The sequence below is a fragment of the Phalaenopsis equestris genome, unplaced genomic scaffold (genome assembly GCF_001263595.1).
Source record: "Phalaenopsis equestris unplaced genomic scaffold, ASM126359v1 Scaffold000289, whole genome shotgun sequence".
Lineage (NCBI taxonomy): Eukaryota > Viridiplantae > Streptophyta > Magnoliopsida > Asparagales > Orchidaceae > Phalaenopsis > Phalaenopsis equestris.
The window spans coordinates 77,758-88,861 of NW_018164731.1; the positions used below are offsets into that span (position 1 = coordinate 77,758).

At 33.2% G+C, this 11,104-nt stretch overlaps 1 protein-coding gene across 1 annotated transcript in view; it reads right to left on the reverse strand.

The window, feature by feature from the left end:
- Positions 1–8,987: 8,987 nt before the first annotated feature.
- The window catches only part of LOC110025116 (protein RTF1 homolog), an 11,470-nt gene continuing 9,353 nt past the window's right edge, over positions 8,988–11,104 (reverse strand). Inside the window, exon 2 of the mRNA XM_020725402.1 lies at positions 8,988–9,680. Within this exon, the coding sequence (XP_020581061.1) occupies positions 8,988–9,680 (693 nt within the window). The remainder of the gene's footprint in view (positions 9,681–11,104) is intronic.

Here is an 11,104-nt window from a genome sequence, read left to right on the forward strand (position 1 = left end):
ATAATCTATTTAAATTTCTTAAATTTTTTAAAAAAAAACTTGAAATTCACAATAAGAAATTTTGTTAAATAATGGAAAATATCAATTTCCACATAACAAACTAGTGAATAATAATCAATTTCCAAAATTTCTTTAATTTTTCTATTGATTTCACTAATTATTTCAATTAGCTAATCAAGCAAGATAATTAAATATGTAGATTATTCCGATAATTTTCTGCATCCAACTCAAATTAATTATATTTTTAAAGCAGAAAAAAATTACTCAATATTTATTCTAATTTTGTCATAATAAAACAATTATTTATCAATCAAGTCGATATTAGTGAAAAAAATATCGGTTAAATAATTAAATACACATATGTCCAAAATATTAATTGAATTTTATTTAAAAATTTTAAACAAGTACAAAATATGTAATTAATGAAATTAACATTTTTATGATGTATATAGTAATAAAATAATTACTAAATTCTAAAGATATCATTTAATGAGTTTTAATTTGCATAAATAAAGAAATTACTTAAATTACTTATTTATTATAAAAAAAACATTTAAATACAAATTATCGTAATTTTAAATAAATTTCACATTTTATTAAATTCAAAAAATAAATTTTATAAAATTATAAAGTAAGTGAATTACATTAAATTAGATAAATTACAAAATTTTAAAAAAAATTACTTCTGAAAGATTAAATTTACAATTTTATAATTTTTTTTAATTATTTCATAATTTTTTTGGATTTAAAATTGTTTTAAAATGGCTTTTGAGATTTTTAATAGAACAATGAATTAAATAAATTTAAGTAGATAAAATCCTAAAGCATAATATACTACTAACACCTTAATGATTGCAAATACGTTTGTTCTACTTGATCTTCATCACATAATCCCAGGCATAGTTAATGTTTGGCATTATTGCCAATTATTAACATTTATTGGTGTCAAAATGAGGGGAAGGCTAAAGCCCGTTGATTAAAAATAGATGCTCGGGGTTATGCTTAGCTTAAGTTCAATTAGATAATAAATAATTGTATAAGCTAAATTATGTTACTCAATCAGATATGATTGCCTTAGATTTAACAATCAAGAGTCATCATCCCCAATCCTTTAAAATTACTGGATATCTGCCATAGATCGAAAGATCCAGAGCTCCTCCACAATTGCATGTCATACACCAAGTCAAACTATCGATCTTGCCTTTTCACTAGACCAAGGGCTATAGTACTCTTACTTTGATGAGGCTAAAGGCAAATTGATCACCAATAACGAAGAAGATAGAGCAAAATATTCGGAACTGCTTTGTTGCTATTTTTTAACATAAGTTGTTAGAGTGTAAGTGTGGTGACTGTTAGAAAGCTGTAGTCTAAATTTTTGGAGATAAAATAAATTTGTAATAGTCACCGCAGTTTTTTTAAATTTTTTTTTTTCTAAAACTACTTCTTCAAACGACTACAATTGCCTAAGAAAAACACTAAGTTCTCTACATGGATCATGGCTAAAAAGCAAAATCTACAATTTGTCGGTCTTCAACTCCTTGAGTTTTTTATATGGAACATTGTTTTTAATTGGATCAGGCCTTTAAACATGCCTAAAATTTGTCTAAAGTTTATTAACATGTGCTACTAAAAATTCATTTTTCATAGAGATATTGAAGCTAAGAAGTTGCATCTTTTATCTTGGGATAGAACTTGTGAACTTAAAGCCTATGGGATTTGAGTTTGCATTCCACGACCTCTCTTATGCTTCCAGATGGCCTCTTAACAAGAGAAATCTCAATTTTTCTAATTTATTAGCAGTTTGGTGGGAAAAGAAATATTACTCCTTATGGCAACCTTATCCAACAAGAGGCTCTGATTTTTGGTAATGTTTATGCAAAACTTGACCATCTTATCAAGTACTACATATCATATAGTATTTATTATGGTTGTTAAAAAATGCAAATGTTATTCTCTTCTCACTATTTATGGGCTTGGTCTATTTTATCTAGAAAGAAAAGAATGTTAGAGGATTCGACAGGAGAATCTCTGGTTTTACAACCATCATCTCAACTATCAATTAAACCATCATCTCTACTATCAATCATGGAGTAATATGCAAACTTGCTGATGGTTTTTTGCAGTGTTTTCTCTTATTATATTACTGTTTGGAGCTCTAGTGACTCATTCTAATGATTTTCTGGATATTTATCATCAGTACAACAACTTTGCAGTTTAGTTACAGGGGGCTTTTTATTGTTTTCGCTCCCTATTTCATTCATTTGGACGATGATGAGAGGTTTATTGTATTCTCCACATATCACTTCCATATGACTACCAAAACAACTGTGGGTTCTTCTATTTTATTAGGGATTATTTTGCTTTCAATGTCCTCTCTTTTAGAGAATAGAAACATTTCATTTTATTTGTTTAATACAGTTTTTGATAGTTCAAATTTGGAATTTTCTATGAAAGTTTTTTTTGTATTTCATATTTTTTAAGAGAACTAACTGATCTACTTACTATTCTTAGGACTACCAACGAATAGAGCTGAGCCGAGTTCAAGCTTGCTCGAGCTCAAGCTTATTTGTCTAAAGCTTGTTCAAGCTCAAATAGAGTAGTTAGAACAGTGTTTGAGCTCATGCTCAATTGTTTTAGTGTTCAACAAGCTTACAAAGAATCCATTCATTTAACACGACAAATAAGTTTTGAGCCTTAATCAACTTTTAATTGAACAAGTTCACAAACTTTTACATGATAATATTCACAAGCTTCTTAATCAAACTATTTGGTATATAACCAAATTATCTTTATCGAACATCTTCAAAAGCATTTATTTGAGCTTCAATCGAGCATATTCACGAGCTTTTGATGGCAATGTTGGTGAACATAAACGAATTGAACAATACCCTATTCAAGGGTTCATTTATTTACTAGTTCATAAAAATATTTAAACTAGTTTCATGATATAATTAAATAAATAGAGTATTTTGACACAACCGAAATTTTAATTAAATTTATAAATGCAAAGCCCTTACATACTCCCAATCTAAAGAAAAAATCTTTTAATTTATTTATTAGTTAAATTAGCTGTCACCAAATCAAAACTCTTTTTCTTAAAGATATCACATCAGACTGTGATTGCCTGAGCGGTTTAGTTTCTGCTTCTGCAACAAACGTCCAAAAAACCATTCTATTTTAGGAAAGATGGAACCAAAGAGCGATTCGATACTGACCTACTAAGAAACTCCCGCTGCCGATCTCTCGCGGCCGGCGATGGCCACAGCCTGAAAGTCACGGCGACGATTGCAGCCAAATCGTCCATCTCCTGCAGCGACGACCACCGATACCCAAACCTCAAATCTCCCCTTCCCAAAACCCTAACCTCCCCTTCCCGATTCACCACTTCCACGCTCTCCACCACATCCGCCGTCTCCTGCCCATTAGCCCCCGCATTCATGAACGCCGCCCCTCCCACAGTTCCCGGTATCCCTCCGGCGAACTCCAGTCCCCCCCACCCCTCCACCGCCGTCCTCACCCCCAGCCGATTGAACGGGTACCCGCTCCCCACCCGAACCAGATCCGGTCCAACCACTTCGAAGGCTTCCTCCATTGACGAGCGGTTGAGGACGACGAGTCCGTCGAACCCACGATCGGAGAAGAGGCAGTTGGAGCCGCGGCCGAGGAGGAGAAGTGGGAGGGAGCGGGTTCGGGCCAAGCGGGCCGCGGAGAGCAGATGGGTCGGGTGGGTTGCTTCGAGGAAGAAGGAGCAGGGTCCACCGATGGCGAAGGTACTGAGATCGCGGAGGAGCTTGCGGTTTCCGATGGCAATGGTGGCGGATGATTCGGAGGGATCGGATGTCGTCGGAGGTGGCGGGGCCGCTCGGCGGTAGCGGAGGCCGTGGAGATGGGGTGAAGGGAGAAGAGGTTTCGAATTGCCATTGGAACAGAGAGATAGGGATAATGGAGAGAGAGAGAGAGAAAGATTTGTTTTCTTTTTTTCCCCCTACTGCGCTGCAGAAGATGATGCGGGTGAGGAAGAAGATGATGCGGGGAGAAACAGAGTGCAGCTTTGGAGGATAGCTCGTGCAATAAATGTGAGTGGAGATCAGAGGTGCCGTCTACAATGCAAAAATAAAAATATAAAAATAAATAAATTTATTCGTATTTGATATGTTGAAATTTTTTAAAAATTTGTTTAAATTTGAAATTTTTTGATAAAAAAAAAATTAGTTTTAATTTTATAGGGGAATCAAGTATATTAAAATTTATAATTATTAAATAAAATTAGTCTAAAATTAGTTTATTTAAGTCAATTGTAGGGTTGTCAAAGATTTTGAGTTGAGTTGGGGTCGGTTAAAGATTGATCTAAAATTTTGACTCGTAGTTCTGCTCATTCATTTCAATCTGATCTCGATTTAAACCAAAATTTGAATCAATTTTACAATGATTAATTAACTCTGAGCTAATCAATTGCGAGCACAAAAGAATGTATTATAAAATCAAAGTTGAAGATGGTCGCTAAAACCTTCTTTGATGCATAACAATTTTATTTTGTGAATCTTGTTCTCATCGTCTTGACAAGGATCAAAGAGGAGAAGCCATGATTAGATCTCTTTGATCTTATTTTAATATTTTCTAAACGATTTTGAACATAATTTATTTTAATATTTTTTAAACGAGCCGTCTCAGGAGCTAATGAATCGAGTCGGGCCTAGCTTCAACTTTCTAAACGAACCGTCCCAGGAGCTAATGAATCGAGTCGGGCCTAGCTTCAACTCTTTGTCCATTAACATCATTTGTGGTTTCTCCAAGACCTTCATCAGTAGGCATCATATAGAAATGTGGCTCATATGCCTAGTTCATGCTCTTGAGCAAACAAAGATCATAGCACGCATCATCAACCTTTAATCCTGTATCAACTGGCTTCAAATGTGATGCATTTTTATAATTCTCTTACCATTCATTTCTAGCACTTTGATAGCTTCACTTATTTGCCCGGCTCAATCGGCCGCACAAAATCCACTTCTCGTGTCTTAACAACAACAATTTTACTCGGGGCTAGCATACTGGCCCATGGACAATAAGCCTGATAGTACTGAGCCTATTTTACTCGGGGTACTGAGTGTAAATTAATCAATCCCTTACCTATAAATAGAGCGTTCATTTCATGAAAAAAATTTACGCTATTTTACCATTCATTACTCTGTTCTCTCTACTATTTCCCTCTCATTTACGCTATATTTCTTCGGCACGTCTCCCGGACAATTTCAAATTCAACAGCACGTAACAGGCTCATTGAGCGACACTTATAGGGGTGTTATATATGTATATATATAAAGTGTTAGGTCCCATATTATCTTTTACGAACACATCTCGAGGTTAGAGCCGAGTAAAAGGGAGAAAAGAGAGTAGAGTGGGAGAGCGAATATGTCCCCTTTATTCATATTTTTTGTATCATATTTATAGGAGTGCATTTTGTACAATTACAGGAATGAGAGAACACTTATGAAAACCGTTCTTAATATCATCAATGCTCTAATTAATTAAACAATTCATGGGGTATCGAATTGTCCCCGACGGGCTCCCCATGATGTCACGACGTCTTTCTCCGCCAGCCAAGGATTTCCTCGAGATCTGTGCTGACACAATTTTATTATACACTAAGGATATGAATTATTTAGATATTTTACTGCTTTAAATACAAATTAGATAAATCTCAAGGAATTAAGAAAATTTAATAATTAATTATCCTAATATTAATTAAATTAAAAAATTTCTTATCAATTAAGCTGATATTAGTAAGAATGGGCATTAGTTAAATAAATTAATACATATATATTAAAAAATTTAAAAATTTACATACTTGATATACCAAATTAAATACTACAAAACACAGACAATATACGCAAGTATATATGTCGACCAAATAATATACGAGTTTGAGTCCATGTACTGATCCCACGAGAAACCAGTAAGAAAATTGTTTATCAATAACAAGTGAATTATCTAACAATGCAATAGCAAGTATATATGTCGACCAAATTGTATACGAGTTTGAGTTCATGTATTGATCCCACGAGAAATCAGTAAAAAAATTGCTTATCAATAACAAGTGAATTATCTAACAATGCAATACCAAATCTATTCATGAGCACATCAATCGCCATCCATAATTCTAAAAGAATACTGCTTTCAATATTTCTCAAATTGTTCTAAGGAATAACTACAGAAGACAAAAAAATAGTCAGTTGGCTAACAACCACAATTCACACTCTTTTCCTTGGACACAAAACGGTGTTAAGACGAACGTTGGGAACACACATATCCAAGTTCATTATAAACGTGATAGAACATTTATTCTGGGACAAAATTGTTATCAAGAGCAGGGAAGTCCCAACTCTCACTCTTGTTACCTTAATCTTTCCGAACTTACATTCAACTCTATAGAGAAAGATCAAATTTTAGTCATAAAATAGCTCGGATATCTAACCTCACTTGTAATGATGTGCATGATCATCCGGCCTCAACAGACAGAACTAAGGATTCATAAAAGGTTCCTTCCTATAATAGGGCCAAGGCCCCCAAGGATAAACTAATTGCACTCATCGAGAAGCTAAGGAGATTACTCCATGCATATGTAGCACAGAGTGCCCTCGGGCGAAATTCAGCTCAAAGATGAGCATAATATGGTTAAATTCCTCTAGGTGTAGCCAAAACACCTCTAGTCAAGGAAAATCTATTTTTGAATCATATTGTGTTCACGCCTTGAAGATTTTTTAGCTGACTTGTAAACTGCGACAAGAAATAAATATTTTTGTGGATTCGAATTTGAGAATCTCCATTCTCTCATTCTTTTCACAGTCGATCCCTAATCGAAGAGCCAAGACAATCGAGGAACTAAATGTATACCCAAATATGACCGTGTACTTAAACAAGGCTTTCTCATGGACACGACTTAAAGGTCAATAGGTCTTACAAGCTTCAAAGGCCCAGATCTGAAGATCATGTCATCTCAAATTAAGCTCACCTGCTGAAGTGGTCAGGCTGATGCCACCTACAATAGTGGTCAAGGTAATGCCACCTACTGTAGTAGTCAAGATAAGCCAGTATGTTGAACTGGTTGAGTTAGTCAGGGCAAAGAGCTGTTGGAAAAAATCACTATTACTTCAAGGTACATGCGTCATTCCTTATTTATGGTGATGCTTGATACCCACATCACCATTTTTTCATCGAGACACTATTAACATGTGCAGAATTGTACGAAATTTAATTTTTGTAATTATTTTTTCTCATGTATAAAAGGGAGAAAGGGAGCTTCTAGGAAAATCAAAAAGAAAAAGGACATTTAGATCTCTCCCTCTCTCCCTCCCTCCCTTTACTGAGAAGCAAAAACCCTTACTTTGAGCTAATTACTGGCAGCTCAGGAATCTTGAGAAAATATAGTGAGAAACACAAGCTCTAGCAACAAATTCATCATCTTCTTCTAAACCTTCCTTCTAAAAACAAGAGGCTCTACGCCCTAACAAGATTCAATAATGTCATAACTAGATCTCATACAGAGAATTATATTGACAAATTCGATGATGCATGAACATTCACAAAGCACATGCCAAAAAAGAAGTTGTGAAGAGAGCTTGCACGTGACAAGTATTGATGAGATTAGTAGTGTTTGAACATCCAACACAAATAGTAGATGAGAGAATCATGATTAGATCTCACTTAGGAATTGAATCAACCAAACCAGCTACGAGTTCATTGATGATAATGTTGGCATGACATAATGTAGTATAAGGTTCAAGAAATATGACATCCTAACTTTTGCTTAAGAAATTTAATATTATATGTGGAAGTAGACAGTTTTAACTATTAGTTATGTAAATACCATATTTTGGAATGATATGTATGTGAATCCCCAAAAATTAATGTTTTTAAATTAAGAGTGCATGAGTTATTATAGTACAATTTGTAACAAATGCACTCTATATATTGCTCAAACGCTTGAATTTCCTTACATTATCAGTTGATTAAAGATAATTTTGTTGAAGGAAAAGAATTAACAAAAAAAGATTTGCACCATATGTTGTGACACACTCTCTTTATGAACACATCAATCACTACTTCTTTTTCAAATGGCTTTTAGAAAAATTATGTAAATAGAAAGATCATTGTTCTAGGCACAAAAGAAAAACTTTTAAATTTCCTTAAAATGGTTGAAATCAATGATAAAAAAAATTGCTTCTGAGTAATTCATGAGAAAGTTCTCATTAAAATTTCATTAGAATAATAGCATAGATACTCAACAAGCAATATACAAATTCAAAGGAGGCCTCTACGCCTCTTATAGTCATTAACATTAAGTGTCAAGAAATGGTTTCTCCCATAATCATCAGACACTCTATATCCAAACTTTGCTTCTATCTTCTGCTTTCTTTCCATAAGGCAATGACGAATTCCATCAACTCCTCTAGATTTGTTGAGACTAGCCACTGAAATTATCAAATCAAAATTATGCAACAAACATAATCGTGCACCGTAATCCACCGGAGTTCTGTCGTCAATCAATTGGCTTCCACCTTCATTTTTCTTCATAACATCCATGGTTGTTGCATCATTAACTTTTTCATATTTAGTGTCAACCACATTTTCTTTTACAGACATGGTATTAAAATCATGGTTTGTAGGTCTAGTCCATCTTCTTGAAAAAGGATCATAGCCCGTCTCACCGAAATTTAAGCTTGCATCAAATGGCTTCACATTTGCTGCATTTTTATAGTTCTCTATTCTATTTTCATTATTCATTTCCACCAATTTAATAGCCCTTGCATCAGGTGGTTTAACTTGTCTAGACAAATCCTCCATCTCCTTCAGCTTTGCCCGCAACTGCTCTGCCACAATTTTCTTTCCACAACTCTCGGCTTTTGCAATCTCTTTCTTCAAAAAAACCTTTTCAATCGCAACATTGAATGGCCTTGAAGAACTTAGCTTATTTGGCTTTAGCATTTCGTTCATAGTATCGGTGAACATATAAAAGCACTAGTTTTTTTAATCTCTTCAATCTTATCATGAACATATTGTCGACAAGGAATATCGCGCTCACATCGCTCTGTTTCTCCTAACCATTCCTTGAATTCTTGCTCAGTTGGTGGATGGTTAGAAACCATAGCCATTTGCCATCTAGCTGCAAATGCTTCATTCCCCCAAACACAGTTCAACCACTTACAAGTGGTGCGGTCTTCAATTTTATACTTCCGGTTTGGATTAGTTGCATCCACATTTTTAACCACACAAAGCTTGTATTTAGGACCATTACGAGTCCTCCCGATGCCAATTCTAACAAAACATCCAACAATAATTTCTTCAAAGAAGGGTTCCATAAACCATTTAGCAAGCTTTGATCTACAAATTGTTATTTCTTTTACATCTTCATATCTAATTGGTCTTGATTTTGATGTCACTGAATCATCTAAACTGTCATCAACATCAATACCATCACACATTTTGCCTTCTTCTCTATCATCACTTTCACTTTCACTTTTGCTTGAAATAACTCCATTTGAATCTATTAATCTAAAGTATGATTTTAATTCATGCTGCCTCGTTCTCCTCACAGCTTGCATGTTTGATGCATTGGAGCCTCTAAAGTGTTTCCTCTTGTTGATCTTCTTTGTTGATATTGGAACTCGGGTTGTGATATTTAGCTTCGATTAATTGTTCAAAAAACAATTTGAACTTTGGCCAGAATAGAGATCGGATTGAAATAAACGAGCAGAGCTATGAGCTAAAACTTTGGAACAAATTTTTTTTTGAGCTAATTTCGAGGCATATATGGATTGTCTCAAACTGACTCGAGATCGGCTTGTAGTATTTTTTATATACTAAAATTATATGTATAATGTTAAGTAAAATTGAATAGAACTAGTCATGAGTCAATTTCAAGCCGATTTTCAGCTAGGACAGATCAACATAACTCAAATTTAGCTAGTTTGTTTCAATTTTGACCTGGATCAAACAATTTCGAGCTGAAACGGGTCCAAAGAACTCAATTGGAACTAGTTAGTCTCGATTTCGAGCTGGATTGAGCTCGATTCAAAATCAAATATAACTTACGAATCACTAATCGATGTCTGATTGTGCTACTTCAAATATATAGCAGGATTGCAATATCACGTCATGTTTATGGCGACAGAAGAGACCGAACGAAGTATGCTATTGAGTTCACTGAACAATGAGGAATTGAGAAATCTACAAAGGTGGTGTGAAGACTATTGAGATGGGAAGAAGCTATTTATAGACCATTTTTTACTTTTTTTTTTTTTAATTTTGGAAAATCAATAATAAGATTACAAAATTTTAATTATTTCAAATAAAAAATATGTATTTTAAAAAATAAATGTAAAATATATATTTTTTCAAATATTGTGGAAATAAATAACGAAGTAAAATTATAGGCTTTCACTGTGGAAATAAATAGCGAGAAAAGATTTAAGAATCAAAAGGTTTAATTGAACTTTAGTTGGTGATTGAATCATATGATATATTAATTATTAAATTATTTAAATTCCTTTAATTGATGTAATAACTGCACAAATATAGATGGAAGAATAAATAGAAGAGATAAATATTTAAATATTTCTATTTTAGAAAATTTTTATGTCATAATTTTTAATTAAAAAATATAAATTATTTCTTATTTTCATAAATATTTAATTATGACAATATTGAAATTATAGAAATAGATTTAAACCTAATAATTATTTGCAAGAAAAAGTCCAACCAATTGTCGTATAGAGATCATACCATAAAAAAACTAAATTGATAATTCATAATAATTTAAAATATTATTTCCAGATTAAAAAAAAACTTTATGTTTTCTTAATAAAAAAGAGGGCATTGCAGTGATTGCACAATGAGTTTGTGTTCGATTCGTTCGATAAGTAAACGAGACGAACGTGAACAATTTTTTTTCGTTCGATTAGTTAAACGAACCAAACACTAGCAGTAATGCGTTCGTTCGTGTTAGAATCGTTATTGTTCGAAATATAAAATAATTTAAAATAATTATATATAAAAAAATTTATGATATTTTAAAAAATTAAATTTTATAAATTATAATATATAATAA